The 27,952-nt window shown below is 44.4% G+C and overlaps 1 protein-coding gene across 3 annotated transcripts in view; it reads right to left on the reverse strand.

The window, feature by feature from the left end:
• The window catches only part of PARG (poly(ADP-ribose) glycohydrolase), an 850,138-nt gene that overhangs the window by 780,233 nt on the left and 41,953 nt on the right, over positions 1-27,952 (reverse strand). The window contains exon 3 of one of the 3 annotated variants that reach the window (XM_069240664.1): positions 8,624-9,535. The exons of 1 other annotated variant lie outside the window; for it this stretch is intronic. In XM_069240664.1, coding sequence (XP_069096765.1) covers positions 8,624-9,535 — 912 coding nt within the window. The remainder of the gene's footprint in view (positions 1-8,623; positions 9,536-27,952) is intronic. One more of the 3 variants, XM_069240665.1, reaches the window with a different exon arrangement.

A 27,952-nucleotide genomic window follows, 5' to 3' on the forward strand; every position in this document is an offset into this window, starting at 1 on the left:
GACCATCCTCCTGATCTGGTTCTGTGTATGTGTTGGATGTGTGCAAGTAGGAATTCTGCGGAGGGGAGGTGTCGGGGGTGTTAGTGGAAAAGAAGGAGACTGTTCAGGTTGGTGGAGCCTAAGTTGTGTAGTGCATTGAATGTATATGTGAGGAGTTTGAAATGAGTGTCTTCCTGTATGGGAAGCCAGTGAAGAGTGATGTGAGTTCTCTGTAGGAGGTGGAGGATGAGTTGGGTTGCCAAGTTTTAGATGGTTTGTAGTCTTCTAGTAAGTTACTTGGTGATCTCAGCATACAGGTTGTTCCCGTAGTCTAGCTTGCTGGTGACTATGGTGTAATAATTTTTCTAGTGCTGCTCGGAAGCCATTTGAAGATCTTCCTCCGCATCTTTAGGGAATGGAAGCAAGATGCAGTGCGACATTGACTTGTGTGGTCATGTCTCGTTTGTGGTTGATGATTATTCAGAGGTTCCTGGCGTGGGTGCTGGGAGTGGGTCAGAATTCAACCAGTCACCAGTTGGAGCCCCATAGTGAGGTGTTATTTCCGAAGATCACCACTCCTGTCTTGTTGCTGTTAAGCTTGAGACAGCTGGCTTTCATCTAGTTTGTGACTTCAGTCAGGCAGGTGGTGAATTTGTTTCTTGTGTTGAGGGTCTTACCTAGGAGGGAGAGTATGAATTTGTATTGATGGTGTAGGAGAGGATATTAATGTCTTGTGCACAGGTGGCATTCGCCACACAGATCATGTAGGCATGTTGGCTGGGCATAGCGCCAGAGACAGGAACGAACCCAACCAAGGTCAATAGGAGTTTCCAAGCAAAGGCTCCCATTGTTATTGGTTTGATCGGTTCCTGTTGTGGCACCAGGCCCAGCCACACAAGTGGGGCTGCTGTTTCATAGGCACAGGTGGGGCAAATCTGTGTGGTAGGAACTTTGTGGAATCCTGCGGATTCCAGAAGTTTCCATCACAGAAATAGAAGGAAAATGTGTGATTTCAAGCAAAGTTGGAGGTTTGCAGGGCATTGTGGGTAGAAAAAAAGAACCTAATGGGATCCACACAAGTAACACCACTCTAGATTCCCCCTAGGTGTCTAGGTTTCAAAAATATACATGTTGGCTAGGTTTCCTTAGGTTCCGGCTGAGCTAGGGCTCACAATGTAGGGCTACCCACATTGGAAAAAGAGGATCAGTTTTTGGTGGAAAAATGTGTTGCGTCCATGTTGCATTTTGGGCAGTTTCATGTTGCAGGCACTATGACTACCCACACAACTGAGGTTTCATTTGTATTTGTGGAGAAGTGTGGCTCAATGGTTAGAGCGGCAGACCCTGATGCAGAGGTGTGGCCCGGGACCAGGGTTCAATTCCCGCCTCGGTGGGTATTGGGCTCAATTTCCTCAGACCTGATAATTCTCGCCTCGGTGCCAATCTAATCATGGGGTCCCACTCTGTAACTCTGGGCAATAGCTTGCTTAATCTCCACAACGGCCCCAACAGCGCTGGGATGCCTGGCTTCACCTTGGGGGTGCCCAGGAGTGGGCACTTCACAGGGAAAGCCAGGAAGGGTTCCACAGCGGTATGCGTACAGCGCCAAGATGCCCTCAGGGTAAAAGTGCGCTATACAAGTACGAAGTTTACAGTTTGTATTGGAAGACTTAGGAGAATGTTGGGTGCAAGAAAGTGGGTGGTTTCGTGCAGATTCCAGAACTTTCAATCACAGACGTATGTGGAAAATGTGTTTTTTAGTCAAAGCTTGAGGTCTACAAGGGATTCTAGGTAAACAAATGTGGTGAGAGTCACACAAGTCACCCCACCCTGGATTCCCCTTGGTGTTTAGTTTTAAAAAATGTATAGGTTTGCTAGGTTTTCCTAGGTGCCAGCTGAGGTTGGGCCCAAAACCCACAGCTACCCACTTTGCAAAAAATGGGTCAGTTTTGAGTGGAAAAATGTTATGTATCCATGTTGCATTTTGGGCCATTTCCTTTCGCAGGTACTAGGCCTTCCCACACAAATGAGGTACCATTTTTATATCTGGAGTTTGTAGGAGCATGGAATAGTAGAACACGTTATTACCAATTGGATTTCACTGCATTTGTGCCTTTCAAATGTGAGCCAGTGTATAAGGAAGATGACATTTTGAAAAAATACCCTCCAATTCATACACTAGTATGGGTACCCACAAATTCAGAGATGTAGAAAGACTGGTCCTAAACTCTATATCTTGTGCCCATTTCAGAAATAGACAACTTTCCTTGATACACATTTTTCACACTGCCTATTTTGCTATAAGACTTTGTCTATACTGGGTACTCAATGAAAACCTATTGCAAGGTGCAGCTCAGTTGTTTTCTTTGGCTACTTCGGGTTCTTGGGGACCTATAAACCCTATATGTCCCCACAACCAGACGGATCTAGCAGACATAATGGTATATAGCTTTTGTCAATCTGCCATTATGACAAAAAGTTACAGATGTAAATGTTGTCATGAATGCCCATTTTTTCTTATTCATTTTCAATATTTCATATTTTCTTTGGGAAAAGCTTGAGGGATCTACACATATGTCCCCTTGTTGGATTCAGAAAGTTGTCTACTTTTTTTTTTAGAAATCTACAGCTTTTCTGGATCACCGACTGGTTTCCACCATGAACTGGAAGTAGGCAGAGAGCACCAAAAAATAGGGAAAATAGGCCACCTCTGAGAAAAATGCTACAATTGTGGTAACAATTTTTTGATTCAACTCTGCGTGTTCCTGAAAGCTAGGAAGACATAGACTTTACTACAACAAAATGTTTGTGGGTGCCATTTTTAGGGGGAAAAACAGACACTTTCATTTGGAGCACTTTTTCCCCATTTTTCTCCAGAAACTCAAAATGTTGCTATATTTTGCCTATTTTTCTCAGTCCCCTATACGGGAACCACGAACACTGGGCACCTTTAGAATCTCCAGGATGTTAGGAAAAAAGGACATACATTTGTTGTGCGTAGCTTATGTGCACAAAAAGTTAGGGCGGCCTAAGCGCAAACTACCCAAATAGTCCAAAGAGGACTCCGTGGCGGGGGAGGGTTAGGGGGGCAGCAGCAAAAGGGTTAAAAAAATACCTATTTATTTTTCATAAATCCTGTTCAATACATCACATTTATGTAGGGAAATGCCTCCCTTGGCATGGTTACCCCATAACTTTTTGCCTTTAGTTGATGCTAGTTATGATTGAAAGTGTGCTAGGACCCTGCTAAACAGGCCCCAGCACCAGTGATCTTTCCCTAAACTGTACCTTTGTTCCCACAATTGGCACAGCCCTGGAACACAGATAAGTCCCTTGTAACTGGGAACCAAGGGCCCTGTGGCCAGGGAAGGTCTCTAAGGGCTGCAGCATGTACTATGCTACTCTGGGGACCCCTCACTCATGCACACTGCCTCACAGCCTGTGTGTGCTGGTGGGGAGAAAATGACTAAGTCGACATGGCACTCCCCTCAGAGTGCCATGCCCTCAACCCACTGCCTGTGGCATAGGTAAGTCACCCCTCTAGCAGGCCTTACAGCCCTAAGGCAGGGTGCACTATACCACAGGTGAGGGCATAGCTGCATGAGCACTATGCCCCTACAGTGTCTAAGCCAAACCTTAGACATTGTAAGTACAGGGTAGCCATAAACAGTATATAGTCTGGGAGTCTGTCAAATACGAACTCCATAGTTCCATAATGGCTACAATGAAATCTGGGAGGTTTGGTATCAAACTTCTCAGCGCAATAAATGCACACTGATGCCAGTGTTGGATTTATTGCAAAATGCACAGAGGGCATCTTAGAGATGCCCCCTGCATGTCAGTCTGACTCCTAGTGTTAGGCTGACCAGTTCCTGCCAGCCTGCCACAACCAGACGAGTTTCTGGCCACATGGGGTGAGTGCCTTTGTCACTCTGTGGCCAGGAACAAAGCCTGCACTGGGTGGAGGTGCTTCTCACCTCCCCTGCAGGAACTGTAACACATTGTGGTGAGCCTCAAAGGCTGATGCCTGTTGTTACAGCACCCCAGGGCATCCCATCTAGTGGAGATGCCCACCCCTCCGGACACAGCGCCCACTTTTGGTGGCAAGTCCAGAGGAGATAATGAGGAAAACAAGGAGGAATTACCTACCAGTCAGGACAGCCCCTAAGGTGCCCTGAGCTGAGGTGACCCCTGCCCTTAGAAATCCTCCATTCTAATTTTGGAGGATTACCCCAATAAGAATAGGGATGTGCCCCCCTCCTCTCAGGGAGGAGGCACAGAGGGTGTAGCCACCCTCCAGGGTAGTAGCCATTGGCTACCGCCCCCAGACCTAAACACACCCCTAAATTCAGTATTTAGGGGCGACCCTGAACCCAGGAAATAAGATTCCTGCAACCTACAACAAGGAGAAGGACTGCTGACCTGAAAGCCCTGCAGACACGACAACTGACTTGGCCCCAGCCCTACCGGCCTGTCTCCAGATTCAAAGAACCTGCACAGCAACACATCCAGCGGGACCAGCAACATCTGAGGACTGCCCTGCACCCAAAGGACCAAGAACCTCCTGAGAACAGCTGCACTATTCAGAAACAGCCACAAACTTGCAACAAAGAAGCAACTTTAAAGAGACTCTCACTTCCCACCAGAAGCGTGAGTCTTCACACTCTGCACCCAATGCACCAGGCTCAAGTTCAGGACAACCAACGCTGCAGAGAGGACTCATAGGCGAGTCCAACGACGTGGACCCCCCTAACCTCCCTGCACCACCACAGGGACGCATCAGATCCAGAGGCTCGCCCTGACCGTGACTGCCTGGTAACAAAGGAACCCGATACCTGGACCAAGCACTGCACCCACAGCCCCCAGGACCGAGAGGAACCACCTACCAGTGCAGGAGTGACCAGCAGGTGGTCCTCATCCTAGCCCAGTCGGTGGCTGGCCCGAGAAGCCCCCCTGTGACCTGCCTGCATCGCCAGAGTGACCCCCGGGTCCCTCCATTGCTTTCAATAGCAAACTTGACAATACTTTGCACACTACACCCGGCCCCTGTGCCGCTGAGGGTGTGTTTTGTGTGCTTGTGTCCCCCCACCCCCCAGTGCTCTACAAAAAAAAACCTGATCTGCTCCCCGAGGACGCAGGTACTTACCTGCTAGTAGACTGGAACCGGAGCACCACTATTCTCCGTAACTGCCTGTGTGATCTGGGCCCTCCTTTAACCTCTGAACCTGACCGGCCCTGTGTTGCTGGTGCTGTGGCTTTGGGGTTGCCTTGAACCCCCAACGGTGGGATGTCTATGTCCAGGAGACTGACTGTGTAAGAGCTTTACTTACCTGAGAAACTAACCAAAACTTACCTCCCCCAGGAACTGTTGATTTTTGCAGTGTCCACTTTTAAAATAGCTATTTGCCATTTTAACCAAAACTGTGTGTACTACTGTTTTAAATCAAAGTTCTATACTTACCTGTGTGAAGTACCTTGCATTTTACGTACTTACCTCAAATTTGAATCTTGTGGTTCTAAAAATAAATTAAGAAAATATATTTTTCTATATAAAAACCTATTGGCCTGGAGTTAAGTCTTTGAGTGTGTGTTCCTCATTTATTGCCTGTGTGTACAACAAATGCTTAACACTACCCTCTGGTAAGCCTACTGTTCGACCACACTGCCACAAAATAGAGCATTAGTATTATCTAATTTTGCCACTATCAACCTCTAAGGGGAACCCCTTGGACTCTGTGCACACTATCTCTCACTTTGAGATAGTATGTACAGAGCCAACTTCCTACAATTTATTTCATTATTACATCATTATAATCATCAAATTGTCTACTCTTCAACAAAAGAGGGTTGAGAATTGTGACATTTATTTCGCCATTGTAATATTGCTTTGGATTTGAAGTTAGTGTAACATATGTCATTTTAGCTGAGAAAGACTTGGAATTCTGTGAAGAAACTGGTTTAATTTTTAAGGGCCTGACTTTTTTTGACTATTTTGAGAGCTAAGCCACAGCTCATATTTTGACAGAAGACTTTCTAGCACTTAATTTAGCATTCCAGTTTCCTACAACAAGCCTTTTAGAAGGTGTAGGTTCCTATTCAACTTCAACTCGTTTAGGAAATGGTGAAAATACATACCTACAGAAAGCTGTGATGTCATCACTGCAGTGACATTTTTACTCGGAAGAAAAAACTTAAAAATGTTCAAGCATTTGTAAATACTTTTACAGTAAAATGTGTTTACATGTTCAATCTATCGTCATAGATCACACTTGCCTTAAAGAACATATAAATGAAATGCATGATAATTCTGCTGAGAAAGCTGGTTCTGTCCATGCTGTCTTGCACAGAACTGAACACCCTGGTGGAAAAAAAAAATCTAAAATGGAGATCATGTACTGGGCCACTGTAGCGTTATGGTCGACGTCATAGTGAGTCATAATACTCTTGAATAATATTCAGCATGTCAATACACAGCATGTGAAACTAGAAGTAAAATTAAATACTTCAATCCTACTGCGACAAACAAGAACTACCCAAGTTACTTTGACTTTATAGCATCTTTACTTTTTAGACTCCGTGGCTTTTGAACTACAATTTAGTCTTCTCCCATCCATATTAATCTGTGAAATCCAGTCCATCATTACTCAAGTCATTTAGAAGCCTCAATACCATAAGGAATGTGTGTCCAGTTGGCGAAACCACCACAAGACCTACGAATGGTAGAAAGATGCTATACAGACCCTGATATCATCATACAGGCAATTGAGATCCTAAAGATGCTCCCTCACTAATGAGAGTCACCAAGAGTATAAAACGCTACCAATCTCACACAGAAGTTACTCACCAATGCACTCCAGTTCCAGGATACCACAGATGATACACTCAAATGAATGCTACATAATTTGGTGCTGTTTAGAAGCCCAATTCTTCCACTCCCACAGGCTGGGAAAAAAAACCAAAAGGTGACATTCTGATACATTTGACTCAAACCAGGAATATCACCAATGTATAAGAAACCCTCTCACTCTCAAACATCAGCAAGGGAATATAAAAGTGCTAAAAACGAGCTATGCAATCACAGAAAGATTGGTCACTGAGAACTGAATACAGATTAGGGAAAGAGAATTGGACTCACACCAATACCAACTGCAAGATGTGGGGGTGAGATCTATAATACTATATAGACTCATCTTTTTAGGGCTGCGATACAGAAAATAGCAGCAAACGGTAATAAAAGAAAAGAGAACGCTGTTTAAAGACATGAATAATTAAGTGAAAAATAAAATAGATAATCCCGTTAAACGTTAACTGATGGGCACTCATATATACTAAACAGCCTTTAAATGGATAACTATGGTACAAAATATACCGAATTACACAGATTTTTCATTGGCTTCTGCACATAACCGGACATTTCATTCATGTGTGTAAACTTGACTCGCCACAGAGCACAGCGGCATGGAGTCAAATTATAAATTGCACAGTAGAGGGATGCTGACGTTTCCAGGACTGGAATCAAAGATTCCAGCCAGTAATTGAACCCCTGTCTGTCTGAATGGGGGGTTAACTACAGAGATCAGGAATGATCAGGCCCTTTCTCGCATGTGGGTTTAAGAAACAGGCAGCAATTCTGCTCTTATTTGCCACCTGATCTGACCAAGTGGTGTATGGAAGCAGCAGGCATATGGGAGTCATGAGGCAGAGAGTGTGTAAGGACAGGCAAGGTTTCTGGCCAATAGGGGTGCTTTACACACTCCACTCCCCCCAGGACCCGAAGGAGGGGGGGGGGGGGGGGGGCCTGAATGGGCGTCGGGCTGTGCGTGTGCATCAGATCAACAGCCAGTTTTACAGTCCGCGTTTCCGCCAAGAAAAATTAGGGCCCGGTGTTCCCGCAGTAACCCCACCCCGGGGTAGCCACCTGCCTGTTCTGTATACTGACCCATAAAACTAAATTAAAAAAAATGTACCACAGTTTTAAAATAATTTTGCAAGATAAACTAGAGAAAGCTCTAGAGATACTACAAATTAAAATACTGGATTCTTTCTTTACTGTAATGTGTGTACACAACTGCTTTTCTGAATCTTTTAAAATCATACTCGCTTTCAATGAAATTTGTCAACTATATGTATAAGAAATGCGAAGAACATCAAAAAGATGCACTACTAAGGACTGGTAAAACACTGGCATTCTACCTTGAGATTCTTTGCAGATCTGTTCGCTACCGCCTCTGCCCCCTTCCCCCACAAACTCTATCCAACCAATCACCCCTGACCCCTGATGTGTACACCCTAATAACTTGGAAGACACAAAAAAGAGTAAGGAGAACAAATGCAAGTGGTTTGCATGAATTTTGCCTACTGCATGGAAATCTTAAAGCATTACATTACTCATAGCAAATGCAGAGTTAAAAAAAATGACAAAGAATGTAACAGGTAACTGCAATTTTTCAGTTTAGTTGCTCATCAGATTGGGCAGTATGAATCCAGATATTACCTTTCAAAAAAGGGCTGATGCAAATTTATACATTGGCGATGCCCATTAGGCTAAAAACACCCCATGGCGTAATTTAGTATAAGCAAAACTTTTTATTAATCAGATTCAAAGAATAAATTTGTTGTACAAAACCACAGGTACTCACGTTACCTTTTATCCTCAGATTTGAAAGGTTTTCTGATGGATGGGTCTTTCATTGAGCGGTATGTCTTCCCACAGTGTTTTGCGTCTTGTCTGCTTTTTGAAGGTGAGTCTAAATCAAGTTCCAATGTCTCTCTTTTTTGACGCTCCACACCTAGTTTGGGGGTTTTGACAGACTCACTCTTTTCGTGAAATGAAGCACTTTCCTCTGCATCTTTAGAATGCTCTAGTTGAACCTTGGAAGGAGTACTGTCAGCTGTGCTTGTATCACTACCTTCCATCACCTCAAGGAGAGAGATGGAGTCTTCATCTGCTTCCGATCCAGCGCAGCTGTGCTTGGAATTATCCACCTCCATTGGGGACTCAGATTCACTGTCTTTCTCATGGGTGGGCGATTCTGGTGAGCTGCTGTCAGGTTTGTTATCAGTTTCAGTACCTTCCAGACCGCCACAGACAATGTCAGATAGAGGGCTCTCTGGAACCACACATACCCCATATTCCTCTCTGCCTTCTGAAAGTTGGCATGAATCTTGCTGATCACTCTCTGCAATTGTAGCCTCCATCAAATCCTTTCCATTAGGCTCGACAACCTTTCCTTCAGTTCCCTTTTCATTAGTTCCATCGCTACTTTCATGAGGCAGTTCGTCATTAACTAGTGTCTGATCTGAAGACTGGCATCCTACTGCAGACTCCAGCTTTGGAGTCTCCCTAGCACATGCCCCATCCATAGAAGACAAAGTGGCAATCCCAGGCAGAGAGGAAGGAGCTTTGACTAATTCACTTTGATCTCCAACTTCAAGTTGTTCACTAGTTTTATCCATCTTAATTGTGTCTTCAGATTGACACACAACATTTTCGCTTCTATTGGCATTCATCTTCCTGCCCACTTGAAATCTGGGATTACTTCTGCTTTCCAAACTGCTTTAGAAGAAAGAAGTCAACAGTCACAATTGGTTGTTTTTGCTGAACATTAATACTTCAGCTTTTGCATGAGTGTGCATCAGTAAGGAAACACAACTAGTACATTCCTCTTGAACTTTACTACACACATTCTTCCCCAGACTATTCAGTTTGTTTCTTCATTCACATTACATCAAGAATATACCATCGATGTTGCCTTAAGTGGTGGCTTTTCAGAATACAAAGTAAAGATTTTTTGCTAAAAGCATATCATTGTTTGAAATGGAAATACATTTTTATATAAAAATTACAGAAAACATGAACGAAAATAAAAACAAATCAGGTTAACAAGTCAAGCAGAAAGATTTATTTGAATAAGTACAAATATTTCCTCTCTTGCAGGAAAGCACAAGAAAATCAACCTTTTGGAAATGTGTTCCTGCTAACAATAAGCATTGGCTTTGTTTTAAAAAACAGTTTTTGGCTTTCTCAATACTAGCTGGAATCCGCATGTCAACGCTTACAAGAAGATGCAAGCAATATGCATGTCCAGCAATCTTGGAATGAGTTCCCTATCAAAGCAAATCTTTACCAAAATGGTCAGCTCAATCGTCATTCACGTTCTATTTTTGCTCACCACAGCATACAGCATCAGGAAAGGTGTCAGCCGACTTCAGCCATTTACTTTTTTTAGCTGCAACTGCTGGAATTCCGTCCAAAAAGAAATACCATTCAATGCCAAGGTCGGTGAGGCTAATCACATCTGCAAAAATGTAATCTGTTTCTTTTTATTTATTTTGGTGAAAGTATTTTTTTATTTTTAGGTCTCTGCTTCAGACGGCGGCGTGCATGCGCTGTCTCCATTAGAGACATGGGGCCTGATTACATCTTTGGAGGACGGTGTTAAACCGTCCCAAAAGTGGCGGATATACCACCTACCGTATTACGAGTCCATTATATCCTATGGAACTCGTAATACGGTAGGTGGTATATCCGTCACTTTTGGGACGGTTTAACACCGTCCTCCAAAGTTGTAATCAGGCCCATGGTGTTATTACTTCAGGGGCTTCAACCCGCCCATAAGCTTCTAATTTGTAGGCTTCATTGTGGCTCTTCTATCTTTCTCCTCATTTGTAATGAGGAGAAAGCAGGGACCAATTACTACCATTTATCCACTCGTCCCATTTTAGGACAGTGTTTATGAATTACTTTTTTTGGTTTGTTTTCAGCACTTAACACAAGTGCTTGTGTTTTAAGCTGCAATGTGCTCCGACAAACTTGTTCTCGTTTGTTTTCATCACTTAACACAAAAGCTTGTTAAAGACCGCTTCTCGAGTGCATGACCACGACTCATTCGCAGTCTCTCTTTGACTTCTTAACCTTGTCTGCATTCTTGCCTTCTAATGACAGGCTGTGGCCGATCCTCAACTCTGTGCACCTGGCCAGTGGCTGCCTTAAGTATCAGCCGGCGTTACAGCTCAAACAGTGAAGGGATGTGTAAATCTCTCCGTGGCTCCTGTCACTGTAAAACATCATATTTGTGTTAAACACAACACCCTGTTTCTGGCCCAGAGGCTTTGTTGAAACCACACCTGTTTAGGTTTTACGTAATAGCGTTGTTAAGGCAAACACATTTCTAATGATATATTTATAGGGCCTAGGTCAAACCAACTTATCTTATGGCCGCTGCCAAGGGAAATCTAAGAACTGGTGGTATTTGCTCCCTGTGCACCTCCTCACATCTGCTGTTGCATCAAGGTGTTTGTGTATGAGGCAGATGACTTTTATTTAATGAATCTTTACTTTATGGTACCTTCAGTTTTCTTTTCTCTTTGCCTACAAGGACCAGAAAGCATTAAAAACCGTGATTGAGTGAATTACATATACTGGGCGTTTGTGCACGATCTCAGGCTTTGTAGTTATGTTCGCTGATAATCAGTTGCTATAGTTTTCATACAATATGGAAACCAACGTGAGAAAGCAGGGAAAAGGGCTCTGGTCACACAAGTGTATATTAAAGAAGCTGAACCTACAACCGCTGCTGTGGGTTTGCTGCACTGAAACTCCAAAATCGCCTGCAACGCATTCAAAACGCCTCGGCCTGCCTCATCCTCGACGTACCCCGCAGCAGCCACATCTCCGCACACCTGAGACACCTGCATTGGCTGCCAGTCAGCAAAAGGATCACCTTCCGACTTCTCACCCACGCACACAAAGCCCTCCACGACAAGGGACCGGAATACCTCAACAGACGCCTCAGCTTCTACGTCCCCACCCGCCTCCTCCGCTCCTCTGGCCTCGCACTCGCTGCTGTCCCTCGCATCCGCCGCTCCACGGCGGGTGGGAGATCTTTCTCCTTCCTGGCGGCCAAGACCTGGAACTCCCTCCCCACCAGCCTCAGGACCACCCAGGACCACTCCGCTTTCCGGAGACTCCTAAAGACCTGGCTGTTCGAGCAGCGATAACCCCCCCTTTTCCCCTAGCGCCTTGAGACCCGCACGGGTGAGTAGCGCGCATTATAAATGTTAATGATTTGATTTGATTTGAAAGAAAATGTCAGTTATACGGTTCGCTCCGGGGGCAACGAGCGCGGGTGGTGGTATTATTCCTTCATATGGAGGGAGGCTTCCGCTTCTAGACACCAAGTGCAGCGACATCTGCTGCTTTCAGATACAAACTAGGCCTCAATTTTACATACAAGCGACACACAAAACAGGACATTGAAAACAGTATTGATCAATACATAAACCAAAAAATGTAACCTTTAAAAAAATATCTGTGAATGTAAAGAGGGAAACTTAGTTTCTGCCCTTAACATATTAACTATTTCCCCTGATCAGTTTATAAGTAGGTGTGTATTGTTAATCGATTTTAGTGTGCATGTACAATTATGTTGGTGTTTCGTGTTATTATTGTATTTTTTCTGTATATGAGAGAAATTCTTGTGTTGACAGCAATAAAACTCATTCATCATTCCTTTCGCAGCTTAGAACTACTCTGACCATTATGGAGCTTCTCTGCGGTCCCAGGGTGGTCTCTATGGCCTATATAGTTATTGGTATGCTCCCCTCGGATGCATACAGTTTGAGGAGAAAGAACCCCCCCCCTTTGCCTCCTGCCACCGCCCACCTAATGCAGATAGGTTTCTATTCACGTAATGAACAGAAACCCAGTGCTCTTTGATCAAAAACCATTATGGGGGCTGCATTAACTTTTTTAAACTGCAACTTGAGCAGTTTGCTAAGTTTAACACATTTCTAGCCCTGCTGAACAGCAGATGTACTGCTAGACAGCATGGCTAAAAGACGTTCACCTTGACAAAGCCAATAGCAAGGGCATAGCCGAGACGGATTGGCTCTGCCAATCTTATTTTCGCTATTTCAGAAATCATACACAAGCCACCCGTTTGAAGGTGACAATATTACGCTGTCTCTATGCACATTATTATTATTATTATTTTTTTTTTTTAGAAAGAACGAATACAACATTGCATGTTAACAAAGGCGAAGCCTGCTGGCTATGTAAATGCTTCTTGATTGGTTAACATTAAACAGTTTCTAGAAGCAAGGGGTGTGTACGTACTGTTCGGACATTTGAATGCACAATAATTTTGAAAGTTATTCTCCTTGTACAGCAATTGTAATGTACAGTCTCTGGCACTGTTTTTATGATGGATGTTCGCTCTTCTGCCACACAACTAATAATGGCCATTAGTTTTTCCAAGCATCTGTATGCCATAATCTATCCAGTGGGGAAAAAAAAAAAAAAGCATTTGCAATGCAACGGGTCTCGCATTTCGTCTAGTTAGAGCTATTAGCGTTGTAAAATCCTAACTAGACTTTTCTTGCCACATTAAATGGAAATGGAAGAAAATCGAGCGTGATCATGTAGAACACAGCATGATATCGCTGCGAAATAAAGAGAAAGGGTAGTCCAGAAACCATAGGGAAAACATGGAGCCTCGTATGTTCACAGTAGTTGGTCAGTGGACTCGAGGAGAGCTAAACACCGGAAACGGCATGATGTATGCATGCCTTGCACTAAAGAAAGCAAGCGGATTTTAAAAGGCAAGCCCACAAACCAATGTAAGGGACTGACGTGACATGGGCGTGGTTAGAAGCCCAAAGAGAGATTACTTCAGGGGACAGAGCGCTTTCTGCTCACCCCTAAAAAGTGACGGATGGTACTCTTGAATTAGCCTCAGCCAGTGGTAACTGTTCAGTCATATTCCGGGTCTATCATGTTTTGTTGCATACTATGCTGTCTCAGATTAGGCTCAACCATATGCACATCATCCTTGGTCCTGCTCCAGTAGGAACAATCTGCCCCGAATTGTCAAGCCAGGTCCTTTCTGAACCAGAGCACAAATGCAATCCAAAACTAGTTTCAGACTAATTGGGCCTCTTCACTTTGGTACGGCTTGGCTTCAGTGGCACAGTGAGCTGGTGGTCTGGAATATGGCCCCACGTAATTGCCAGTGGCTGTTATTAGTTGGAGCATTCCATTCATCTCCTTGTTTTTGCACTAGACACAAAGGGTGACGAGTAAGCTCTGACAGGACTCAAGATGCAGCTCACTGACGACCTCCGTAGGTCGAAACTGGGCTGGGGTTGCTTGGGTTCCCATTCGAAGAGGACCTGACCTGGCAGGTCGAGTTGGACTGTTCATATTGACGCAGAACAAAGACTGATTTGCATATAGGTGTCAATTTAGAATGGCACACTGGGCTAAAACTATGGTCTGTAATGTGGCACCCAGTGATTGCCAGACGATGGATTAATTTTAAGCGTGCTTTCTATCCCCATGCTGTTTTTGCATGCTGTATCCGGTGGCACAAACATGGTTCTGTAATGCAACCACTGTTTACGCTGACGCAACAAACTGTTATGCACATCTATTCAATTGACTCCTGCAGAGGCATCTGGCTTCTGTGTGCTACTTTAAAGAACCGATTTATTTCACAAGATATCGTTCTGAACAGTCCATAAAACATGTGCATACTTGGCCATCAAAGATGGAACATATTTCTTTGAAGTGTAATTTGACCGCATGGTTTCATTTTCATGTATTATGTTAAGGTATAATCTCGCTCCCTTAGTGACAGTTCAAACAAGCGATTTAAGCAAAAAGATTTACAGATTGTAACTAGCCTCTACATCAATGGTTTTATTTCTCAATGCTGCTCCTTGTTCGGTCTGATCCTCACTGTATTTTCTCCTTTCTCTATACGTCTCTTGCTTGATTAGCTGGTATTAGAGCGAATCTCCTGCTAGCTCCAAAATTCATCACACACCCTTCTTTTATCACTAATATAGTTGTTGTTGCCTTTGTATTTTATTTTTAATCCTCATTGGGTAACAGTGGTAAGGAAGTCACAAACAAATACAGTCACCATTGAAAGGTTTCTGTAAAGTTTCCTCATCTGTTGCAGCTATGCTTTACGGATTTAAAAATATAACTTTTACAGCACCACAGCTAGATAAATTGCCTTGATCAGAGTGAACTTCACTTTAAGCATGGTCACATGAACCACTCGCATTAAAAAATTGGAGTAGTTTCATTCACTCTACAGACATTATCCCGCCTCTTCCTATCCTTTGAACTCTACGCACTTTGCGTCAGCACATCAGCAATGACGGCAGCGGGCCCACCAGCACATCTGTTACTTGCTGGAGATTGTGCAATAAGCCATTCAGGTGAGCCAGCAAAGCCGGGGGAGTTAAGGGGAGCTATTAGGTTGTTGTGCAAGACAGGTCGATCATGCTGTCAAGGTTACCTTAGGATAAACATGATGTTCATTATTCTCCTGAAGTTACCTCACTTCACTCACCAAGTCTGGGATTACGCAGCCCTCTCTGCCACGATAAACCCAGACAGAGCCACACTCATGGCCAGCTACAGCACCTCACCCCCCACACTGTCCTAGGATGACGGTCTAGTTATATTCGGAACACTAATCCTCAGTCTTTCCCTCCACTGCCCTTTCACTATCCATTGTTTTATTTACCCAATCGGGCAACCGTCTTCACCTAACAAATGAATGTGTGCGCTTATTTTCTGAATTAAATGCTCTAGGAATGTCAAGTTGCTCCACCACTGGTGTGTATCCGCTCCCCAGCAGATGCTAACATTCCCTCTAATTAACATCAGTGAAACTGAGCATTTCCAAAGCTAACTGCTAAAAAGATAAACTTGATGCTCTTTCTGTTTATTGTGCTGCATGAGGCTTAGAGGCCGCCCACTGCTTACCATTCGCTGGCTTCTTTGTCACTCTTAATTGCTGGCTCTTGATTGGTCAATGCATGCCAGGTTCACTTACTCCGTTTGTTTTTCCCGTCTGTGGCTCATGGACCAAGAACTAATTGATCTTTTTGTTTAGAGCCCTTCTACTGTCCTTGCTAGGAATGAGGTATTCCGTATCATCCTTGCTGTCGCTTGTTCCCTGCTCCCTCACCAAATTAGTGTTCGTACCATCAACCTACCAGTAACATTCTATCATGTCCACCCTACCCCCACATCCAGTCACCCCTACCACCACCATACCACCACCCTATTGCACTACCACCCCACCACCTAACCACTACCACCCCACCCACCCCACCATACCACCACCAACACTCTAAAAGCTACCACTAACCAAAGTCACACCAGCTACCACCATACCCTCATCCTATCACCAACACCGGCCTACTCACTTTGAGCATTTGTGAGATGGCAGGTGTCTTTGGCCGCACTAAACATGAGCTCTGAGGGCTGGAGGGGTCTGTAGGGAGTATGCCATGGCAATCCTAGTGTCCTCCACATCTAACAATACAATCCAATTTGAGGCAGTCAATGTACCCAGAGACTGAAGTCTGATAGAACAAAAAGTAGGGTTTTCGGCAACTAGACAAGTGATGCACATGATTGTTTTGGCTCCAAGTAGTGTGTTCCAAGTAGTATATGTAAAACACTAGCAGCCTGTCTAGCAGAATTTTACAATCATGGTGGATTTGACACTAATGTCAAAAGGAGTCCCACTGGGATTGGGGTGAAGAGGGGGGCAAAGGAAGGGCCTTTCTCAGGAGTCAGTGAACATTTGCCTATGACAGGGGAGGCATCTTTGAAGATAATCGGGTTCCTGGGCACAGTCCAGATGGTCCAGAGAAATGGAAACACTTCCCCACAAACAAGACATTTGTCCTACTCTGAAAGCAATTTTCACTCCTTATTAAGGAGGCTACTCAGCTGGCAGGTGACAGTTGGAGTTCAACGAAATTTGACCTCCACAGACTTTAGTCAGAGAAAAGGTACTTTAGGAGGTTACCTTTTCCCTGCCTAAAGCCTCCATAGGCTTTAGGCAGGGAAAAGGTAACTTTCTAAAGTACCTTTTCCAAAATGTATATTAGAAATCAGACTTCACCATTAAGTTGGGCTTGCAACAAATATTTCATAAAGTCTAAGAATTTAATTTGCATCTGCTTCCCTAGCCGGATAGAACATTATTAAATTGCTTCTCAATGCGTTCCTAAGGAACAGCCAGCCGTGCTAGAGTAAGAATAGCTGTTGGACTCTTTTCAATGTAAGGACAAGTGTAACATTAAACTTTTAAACGCCCTACTTTTAAATGTCATGCATCCTGCCTTATGGACACTAAGGCCTAATGAGGGACGACTTGTTAATATTTAAAAGTAATGTTTAGGTCTGTCAAAAGGGGTTATTTTGACTGGTTGAATATACAGTTTTTAAACTGCACAGTGAGGCTGCAAAGGCAGGCCAGTATTCATGCTTGCACACTCACTGTAGTGTGTGTCACAATTGGTGCTCCAGTCCACTAGTGAAATTCAACTTAACGGCCCTGGGTACAGATTGTACTATATACTAGGGGGCCTATGTGTAAGTTATATATGCCAATCAGAAGTGCAATTACTTCATTATATTAAAAAGAGGAGCACATGCACTTTACACCTGGTTGGCAGGGGTAAAGCGCACATGTTTTACAGTCAGCAAAAATATAGGGTCCAGCGAAAGGCAAAAAATCTGCAGTGACCATGCAGAAAAGGTGAATTCCTACAGGCAGCATGGAGGAAAAAGCGTGTTTAGTTATTCAAGACCAGAAAGAAAAAGGTTATTCCCCAGACTTAAAAACTGTGATCTTACAGTATTTTATTCCTACAAAAGTAAGTGAATCAGCTGTTCATCCTGCAAAGTGATATCACACACCAACCACATAAACGAAGGCTTTTCAAGCTCTTGCTCACACAAAAGATGCGGATGGGAGTCCAACAAGAAAATTAAAGTAAGGGGAGAAATTGAAATAAAATGGAAATTCTGAAACAATTATGTAAAAAAGACAATGTAACTAGAACCATATATGAACAGAGATAGCAACATTCCTAAAGTACCTGTGCTCACAAGAGCATCAAGCCTCTACTAACTTACCGATAGAATGCCTTGTGTGCAATTAAACCAAATGATGTCAGCTTTAAAACAATGCAACTGAACTTTATTGGCTCAAACACTGTGAAATCTAACTGTGCTGACATTTTCAATTCACAATTCCTTATCGCAGCATTAGTCACCGTGTTGAGGTTAATAACGGCAAGCATTTAATAAGCCAGGAGGCCCACAAGTGGGGCCTCCTGAAATAAAACTCACGTTATCCACCTCTAGTTTGACACATGCTGATATTCACATTTTTATGAGTCAAACCAATGTGAGTATTTGCGACATTCCGTGTTCTAAGAATTAGTCATGGGGAGATCTCTGTGGAAGATCTCATTGCACCCTGCAATAGGAACAAAATCTTTGGCCTGCCAAAGGACTGCTTGTTCAAATTGTCAATGCTAATGTTTGTTTATTTCCAAACACTATGATGTGGCCCTGTGGGTGCATAGTCGTTCGTTCTAAAAGAACAGCATTGTCAGACCCAGAGGAGGTTATGGAATTACTATTATTATTTTAACACTTTACAGTGGAGAAAGCAGTCAACCACCGTTTATTTCCTTTCTTTTTGTATTTACTCCCATCTCAGTGCACACTTCAAAGTTGGATTTATTTGCACAAATCTTGAAACCTGGGAAAGGATCCACCCATTGTGGAAAGTTAACATAATGTGTTTTCCAATTTAAAAAAAAACCTGTGGTTTTAACAATTCATAACCCGCTGAAGGGATGGCTGCCCTCGTCTGAGGCAGCAGGGTTTAGTAGAGGCCCTCCTGCCAGCCATAATCCACTCTTCCTAATAACTAGTATGAGCGAGTCATAAATGGCCAAGTACCTCGTAGAAGGTGGTTCCGCTTTTTTAGGTCAACTAAAGTATGCAACCAATTGAGGTACACCAAAGGAGGCATATATACAATGCCATTTTTTGTCACTCTTAAATATATAGTGGCTTTGTTCTGAAGGAAAAAAGGAAAGGGGTGGTGTGCCGCAGTCTGAGGAAAGACAAGAAATGCAGAGGAGTCACCCTGTTGTAACTAGTTTGAAAGGGTACAGATGGTCTATGTGGCAAAATTACTTATATGAAGACCTAGAATTAAGAGAAAGTAAACCGCCGTGATTGTTATAATGCCCTCATTGGTCGACCAGAGTAGACCCTAACCAAAGCTTGGTCCTGAAGATGGTGGATTCAGAATGTTTTTGTCCCCACCAAAACGTGTTGACTATTTTAAGGTTTGCCCCCCCCAGTCCGCAACACTACAATGGCTGAGAAAAAGAAGATCTATTACTGTTGTATTTCTTGTGCATGAAGGTTCTGGCTGGTGTTGGTGAGAGTGGTGTTAGTGTGAATGTATGAGAATGTATGAGGATGTGTTTTGGGAAGGAGAGAGTGGATTGAGAAATGGAGGACTAACAATGTATGTGGTATTGTTGCGATACATTGTTACTGATTGTTTTTATGGAACATGTCTAATGTATTGGCAGCTTATAACAAGTTTGCTTTGAGCACTGTAAAAATGTTTTGATACATGGGAAAAAGTAATGCAAAATACAAATGAATCAATGATGAATAAGTAGTAAATAAAATGTATGCAACAATAATTGAATCGATTGCTAGAGATGTTTTTTTGGGTCACACCATGGTGAAACAAGTGTATATGTTATTTAATTGTTCTAAAGTACCACACCTTAGCCTAAACACCATACACACAAAACAAGCATGGGCAAAGCCAATAGGTCTGGCACCAGCTGCAAAGCTTCTGACAATTCTTCTTTAGTCATAATTTTTGCAAACCTTTATTGTTTGGGAATATGCCAGATACTCATTAGTCTAAAGAAAATTGCTATGGGCAAAAACGGTTTATTGGTCTAAAAAAAACATAAAAACCACACACATTACCATAGAACTCCCTGGCACTGACGGGAACTACTTTTAGTGTGGATGTGTTCTTTGTCAAAGCTGAAGTGCGCAGACACATTGCCCTTAATGTATGCTGGTGTAGGAGGAAGAAAAACGTGAATGACACCAAGTAGAGACTATTTTTTTTTTTTAAATCTGTTTATTGAACAAGGTGCAGAACAACAGTGCATTACATTTGTTACAGAAAAGTGTGCAGTTTCTTCTCGAATATATATTCACTCGTATCTATAAACTCTGTACTGTACGATTAAAATGTATCTTACTGGCATGCATCTAAAAAGAAAAGAAAAAAAGGAAAAACTGTGCAATTTGTAACTGTAGTCACTCTAATTGTTACTTTTGTGTGTGCGTGCCTGTTGGCATTTTAAGTAGTGAAGGTAGCATTTGAACGTAAGGGACGAGAGGTGCGCGTCTAGTGTTGATTTGGATGGTAATGACAGGAGTGGGGTTTGAGCAGGGCTAGCTTGCGCGTGTAAACCTAGCACACTGCCCAGGGGCTCCTCTGGGAGCAGTGCTATTAGTTGCTTAGTTTTGTATGGTAATTGGGTGTGATAATGTCATAGCGTTTGACAGGAGGGGTGTGGGGGGTCAAGGGGGGTACATATCGTCTCTGGTTTCTATTTTCACTACGAAGCTGTCCCAGATTTCAACTCCCTCCAGTAGCTGGCCCTTTTGTTGTAGTTGTCTTAATGTGCGAGCTTACGCTTGTGTGCGATTGTGTAGGTCGTGAAGCCAGGCGGAGTAAGGAGGGGCTTGAGGGGCCTTCAAGGGTGTAGCGATCAATTGCTTGTGTACCACAAATGCAAGATCTATGAATCTATGCTGGTGTCTATCATCTTTGGCACGCCAATGTATACACAATAAGCACGATTCCGGGGAGGGGATGAGCATGAGGTCAGCGATTTCTGATGTAGTTTCTGTGATACGCTGCCAACTTGTATTTACTGGGTGGCATTCCCAGACCATGTGGTAAAAGTTAGCTGAGGGTGTGGCACATCTAGGGCACTCTGGCTTAGAGCTCGGGTAAATTCTGTTGATGCGGGCTGGAGATAAATAGGACTGATTGATGTAGTTAAACTGTGTGTATCTTAGTCTGGTGTTACGGGACACAGATTTAATTGTGGCGAGGGCGGCTTCCCAAGTTTTTTGCGAGATTTGTACATCAAGAACGGTGTACCAGAGGGATTTAGCTGGAGATAGGTCTGTGCGAGCGTTTTTTAAAAGTATTTTGTATAGTATTATAATAATGCCTTTAGCATTGCCTATAGTGAGGAGTGTGGTAAGTAGGGGGGATTCACTGGGTTCGGAATAATTGCTGCCCCAGAAATTGCGTAGAAGTTTAGTAATGGCACCATATATCAAGAATGCTCCGGTTTGCATTGTCCCAGCAGATACCTGTTCTGCGAAAGTGGATATATGAGAGTTCGAATATAGGTCTCCCGTGTATAATGTTTTAGTTACACGTATGTCGTGATGAGATGATAGGTCCTGCATTTTTGGTATTTGAGACAGGGGTAGTGAAGGGGAGTAAGGGGGGGATGTGGTTCTGCCCTGGACGTATCTCCTCCAACAGAATCTCACTGCATCTAGTAATGGAGATCTATTTGGTGGATAAGGGGGTCCAGCCAGTAATGTTGGTAGAATTGTTTGTGGTGCCGTGTATGCGTTCATTGCTACTTACTCTGGGGAGGTTGGATTGTTTAGCCATAGAGCTATCCATTGCAGTTGAGCAGCTGCGTAGTATAATTCTAGGTTTGGCATGCCCAGTCCGCCCTCTTCTTGTGGGTGTTGTGTAATAGCTAGTGCCACCCTCCGTCTATCCCTGCCCCATAGTAAATCGGTCAGGAGGGAGTGTAGTTTATGAAAGAATGAGCGTGGCAAAGATATCGGGAGAACAGTAAAATAATATAGGAAGCGCTGTAGGATTAACATTTTAGCTATGGCAGTCCGGCCCATAGGGGATAATGGGAGCGAGCTCCAGAATAACAGCGAGCCACGGATAGATCTGATCAGCCGGTCCAGGTTGCCTTCCTTTAAGTCTGCCATAGAGTGGTAAACATGTATACCTAGATATTTAAAGGTTGAGTGGGACCAGGGGAGTTGATATTGGGGTAACATCATGTGCTGTCCGTTTGGTATAGGGGTGAGGGGGAAAATGCACGATTTGGTCCAGTTTATGCCCAGACCCGAGGCCAGTGCAAAGTTGTCTAGTATTTGCATTATCCCTGTGATAGATGAAGCATGTTTACGAAGGTAAATTAGGGCATCATCAGTGTATAGAGACACAATGTGATGTGAATTGAATTCTGGGATGAGCGTAACTTCGGAGTTTAATTGCTAATGGTTCCACTGTAATAGCAAATAATAAGGGAGAGAGCGGACAGCCCTGCCGAGTGCCCCTGCCAATGGGGAATACTTCGGAGATAACTTGTCCCGTTTTATCTCGGGCTATGGGTTTGTGGTATAATGTCCTGATCCAGTTTATAAAGGCGTGTTGAAAACCGAATGCCTCTAGAGTACGGTAGAGATAGTCCCAGCTGAGCGTATCAAAAGCTTTTTCTATGTCTAGGGACATAGCCACTGCTTCTTCCTCATCAACGCTGTGCATTATGCGAATTAATCTCCTGATGTTTAAGAAAGTATTTCTACCTGGTATAAATCCGGATTGATCTGGGTGTATTAGGTTTGGTAGATAAGGGAGTAGTCTGTTTGCTAGGATCTTCCCTAGGAGTTTACAGTCAGAGTTTAGGAGGGAGAGTGGTCTATATGACCTGACATCTAAGGGGTCTCAGCCTGGTTTTGGAAGCACGACTATTAATGCTTCGTGCATAGAGTCTGGCAGTTGCTTTCTGTTGTGGGCTTCATTGAACACCTCTAGGAGGGGTTGCAAGAGATGACTGGGTTGTGAGTTAAAGTATTCCACTGGCAGTCCGTCGGGCCCTGGGGTTTTATTACGTGCCATTTGAGAGAGAGCTAAGCGTAGTTCTTCTATTGTGATAGGCCATCTAACGTGTCTGTGTTACTTGTTATGTGCGGATTTTGGGGAATCAACGACAATAATTCAATCAGTTGTTGTTCCGTAGTGGGGTGGAGGGTTGATATAAGGTGCGATAATACGTGTGAAAGGCTGTATTAATTTCGACCTGGGTGTTGATAACAAGGCCTGTGTGTAGTTTAATCGCACCTATAGGTCGGCTGGCAGACCAGCCAGGCTAACATTTTCCCAGATCTATCCCCTTCTGCGTGCTGTCGTGCCTGAAAGTGTCTATAATCATGTTTGCACAGCCTGGTGTCTGCTTCCCTATGGCTGGCTCTGAGCGCACTCAGTGTTTCCGGCGAGGGTATATTCGTAGAGACCTCCACTTCTATCTCGCGTAATTTGATTTCTAGTTCTTGCAGCTCTTTAGTGAGTACTCTTGACTCCCACGGTAGCCGCCAGGCAGTGACACCGTATCACAACCTTGTGGGCATCCCATTCAATAGCGCGTGGTGAGGCTGGGTCCTTATTTAACGTGAAGTAGTTTGATAAACATTTGGATATCTCTGCTTGGAAGGGGGGTTCTGTAAGGGCTTCTGGTTATAGATGCCAGGTTGGTATACGGGTGTGCGTGCAGCCCCATAATAATGTGGCGTGTAACGGATTATGGCCTGAGATGCTGCGGGCTAGGTATCCTGATGTGTTTATTTGATGGATTATGTCAGTTTTTGCAAATAACAAGTCTATTCTGGTATGTAATTTATGTACTGACGAATAGTAAGAGTATTCGTGTTGCTTGGGGTGTCCCGTTCTCCAGATTTCTCTCAGGCCGTTATTGGAGGCCCACTCTACCAGGTCGGTGGATGCTCGTCTGGCTGGGGCTGTGGCAAGTGGAGGAAATGAGCGATCCATATGTGTGTCTATCCAGATCGCCGTCCCCGTGCGAATGTCGAGAAGGTAGTACTGTATAGTTGTCCCTGCCATTTTACATGTGAGCTCTCTAGTGAGGACCCAATTAGGTGAGTCTCCTGTAGCATAGCAATATGTATCTGGTGTCTCCTAAGGTATGTATAAATCCGTTGGCGTTTGCGTGAGGATGCCATGCCTCTAATGTTCCATGTGATTTTTTTACATTGTGGGGTGTTATGTTGATGTTGAGGGGTCATGATGTGTGTGTGGGTTTATTGACTGTGGTGGATATGCTGCCTTTGTTCTGTGCGTACCTATGATGTCCTCGGTGTCTTCTACGGTCAGACAGTTAACGACATTGGTGCTACCTAGTGTGCCTTTATTGAGAGCGCAGTTGTGACGCCAGTTACTATGATCGTGATCTACATTACGTAACATGAGTGGAACCCATTTAGTGACATGAAAAACAATAGCTATATAAAACATTAACTGTGTGTGCAGCACGGCTGGTGGTATGCCAGTGTCTGCCAGCTTAGAGAAACAGTCCATATGGAGCGGGGGTGCTTCAGGCTCATGCTTTCGAGTCGGTGAGTTTCCCGGCCCATAGCACTCCTGTTGCTGATGCGTCCGCATGGGGGCCTCCGTTGACTAAGGTGCTGTAGTTTAGAATAACGATAAGGCCTGGCTACTCGATGCCCAGGTCCAAATGATTAAGCAAGGTAGTCAGGTTTTGTGGAGGAGAGGCATAGCCCAGAATGTGGTGATGTTGTTGGCCTGCGTGATTAACAAATGTCATCTGCTGTGCGCGGCGTAAGAGTAGGGCCTCGGTTGGAGTCTGTAGAGTCATAGTTTACATCTGGTTCATGATCTGCAGTAGTAAGGAGCGCTCCTCTTGAGACTGTTCAGGTGAAGGTGTAGTGTCTTGCTTTCTGCGAGACTTGCGTCTATCCTTTGGAGATGACCATTTTTCCGTAGGAGATCTTGGGTTAATTGAGTCGGCAAGGCCTTTAGCGTGCAGCCAGGTCCATGCATCCTCTGGGGAAGTGAAGAAGAGAGTGCGAGTGTCGTCCTGTATACGCAGTTTGGCAGGGAACAACAGAGCGTACTTAATGTCGTGCTTGTGTAGTCTTTCTTGGACCCTGAAGAAGGAGTTATGTTTCCTTTGTACCTCTGCAGTGAAGTCTGGATAAGCCGTGATTTCTGCATTTTCGAACCGTACAGGGCCTGTTTTACGGAACAATTGCAGGATGAGATCTCTGTCACGGTAATTAAGGAGTCTTGCTATGAGCGGGCGTAGCTGAGTGCCTGGAGGAGGGGGTCTTCCAGGAACCCTGTGTGCGCGCTCTACGGAGAAAAATTGCGGGATACAATTTTGTAGTATTGTTCCCGTGAGCCATTGTTCAATGAATAGTTCTGTGCTAGGACCTTCTGCCCGTTCGGGAAATCCCACAAAGCAAATGTTGTTCCGACGTGATCTGCCTTCAGTGTCTTCGGCTCTGCGTTTCAGGGCTTCAACCTCGGATTATACGGTCGTTAGCTGCAGCTGGAGGTCCTTTATCGATGGTGCTAATTGTACCGCATCTTTTTCGGGCGTTGTTACCCTTTCCGCCAAGGCTTGTTGGTCTGTGCGTAGGAGATTGAAATCTTCGACAACTGAACCTATTCTTGCTTCCAAGGTAGTTTTGGTGTCTAGGATAGCTTGTAGTATCTTCTCAAATTGTGTTGTGTGAGTTTGTAGAGTTGCTTCCAACTTCTGAAGTGCCTGGTGCGTTACTGAGGGCTCCGTAGGTGGAGCTGGTTCACTTGAGTCCATGTTTCCTGGTGGCATGCGTGGTGTCTTCGGCTTGCCCATTGGTTGTCTTAGTGTGACTTGATTTGGTGGCGCTGTCAAAGTGTGTGTGGGTCGATATAGAGTAGGGTAGGCCTTATTAGTAATAATTAACGGTAGTGTTTTGCTTGGTTGCACCCTGCGCGGTGCCAGTCGGCGGGTGTGATATGGGCTTGATGTAGGTATGCGGGCCGCATGTTTTGTGCTAGTGGGGGTAGTTTTTCAAATCACAGGAGCATGAACGCAGGGCAAGTGGTGTTGTTTTCAGCAGGTAAGTTACAGTTTTAGTTAGTCACTGATCAGTCACTTTGTTCCCTGTGTGTGGGTATGAGACATATACACGGGCAAGGCCAAGCACTGGTGGATCTGAGCGGTTGCAGTCAGAAGAGGATGGCTTCAGCTGAGTGATTTTTGCTTTGTTTTTGAGCAGCCGACAGTTGTAAGATGCGGTAAGTTGCAGGCTGTTACAGTGCACAGATCAGTTTGCTGCGGGCGGTGCACTATTTAGTTTATGTTGTTGTGGCTCCTGTGCACTTATGTGGGACCTAGTATTCCCTGGGGGGCCCGCAACTCGGTTTGTGTCGCCGGTAGGGCACAAGGCAGGTCACTGTGGAGTATGTTTAAGGCATTCAAGTGTTGGGCTGTTATTTTGGTTGCCAATGTCGCCGCCACCTCATCGGGAGCTATGTGGTTGCGTCCGCCTGCGATTTATGGTGCCTGATTCTTCTACTGGTTGCTGCAGACGGGGCTCCCTGTTGGGGGTAATGCCGGATTAAGTGTGTTTCCGAGCGGCGTATTTGCTATTTGGAGCCGCGTGCGCTTGCGATGAGAGGGTGAGGTCCCGTGGGCCTGGATGTCCAACGGTAGGGAGCCTGCGGGCGTGTTTCCTCAGTCCGTGCGGCCAGGACTGTTATATTTATGGGGTGCGGCCTCACTGTCGCGGGGTTTCGCTAGGCCGCTGCGTTCTGCCGGGGCCTCACCTGTGCCAAGGGCTTCCAGCCCGTCACTCCCGCTGCAGCTCTGCAAGCCCGTGCAGGACCCTCGAATTCGCTTCTGGTCCCTGTCCGAGTGGCAAAAGGCGGCTGCGTGGTCCGGCGCTGTGCTCGATGGGGCCGCCCTCCCCAGCGCTCGGTTCGGGAGTTCGTCTAATCGTCCGCGGTTCATTGGTTCCGGTAGCACCTGGACCGTGCTTTGAGGTGCTGAAGGTGCCCAGATGTCTGCGCAAGCGATGCCTTCCGTTTAGGAGGACGGAGGCGTCTGGTGTAGGATATTTTCCAAAGGCCAGGAGCGGAGCAGCGGTTTATGCGGCCGCTCTGGTCACCATGTTGGCCACGCCCCCGACACCAAGCAGAGACTAATGGATGAAGTCAGTCTGAAACCCCTGTAAGTAACTATGCTATAAACATAATTTTAGTAAAATAAAAAGGTCTTGGCTAACACACCTAAAAACGTCAATCAGTCTGGCACTGGCTGCAAGCCTTTTGACTTAAAGAAAGAAAGAAAGAAAATAGGCAGGAAAACGGCAAGGAAGAAGGAAAGAGAAAGGTGCAAGAAAGAAGCAAAGAGAAAAACAGCAACAAAGGAGGAAAGCTCGAAAGAAGTGAAGAAAGAAGGCACGCAAAAGATAGAAAAAAGGAAAGAAGGAAAGAAATGAGGGAGGAAAGAAAATAGGCAAGCAAAAAAGGAAAGTAAGCCAGAAGTAAATAAAGAAGGAAGAAAGGAAATAAAGAAGGGCACAAAGCTAGAAGGCAAGCAAGAAAGAATGAAAAAGCAAGGCAGCAAGAAAGAAGGAAAGGAAGCAATACACAGAAAGACAGCAAGAAAGAAGGCAGGAAGAAAAAGAAAGAAAGAGACAAAGAATGCAAAAATGACACCTTAATAGAAAACAGTTTCAAATGGACACCATCTGGTATGCTGTGAAACAGCAGCAGTCAGAAAAGTAAAACACTCCAAAAGGAATTTACAACAGCATTGGTGGTAGATGAGATCTGATAAAGATGGAAAGTGCATCAGATGTGTCCTGCTATCACATCAGGTTCCAAATACTAAAGTATTTATAAAGTAAAAACAAAAACATTGGCACTGAAGGGAACTAGCTTGTGTGCGAATCGGCTCCTTGTGGGAGAGCAAAATGCAGCCACTCAAAGTGAAGTTAACCAGTGGCTTAAGAGCGCTTACCCACTGCCCTATGCTGCTTACTAAAATCAAAAGATTTTGGTTAACATCAAGCCCAAAAACACATACGTGGCCAAGGCACCTGTACAGCTAGACTATGACTGTATTTGTGACTCAGGTTAAGTACACATTTTATAACCCAGGCCATTGAGTAGCAAGCAAGTACTCAGGATCCAGGTGCAGTATTTTGTCTCCAAAACAGCTGAAA

This window comes from Pleurodeles waltl, chromosome 6 (assembly GCF_031143425.1).
Source record: "Pleurodeles waltl isolate 20211129_DDA chromosome 6, aPleWal1.hap1.20221129, whole genome shotgun sequence".
NCBI classification, from domain to species: domain Eukaryota; kingdom Metazoa; phylum Chordata; class Amphibia; order Caudata; family Salamandridae; genus Pleurodeles; species Pleurodeles waltl.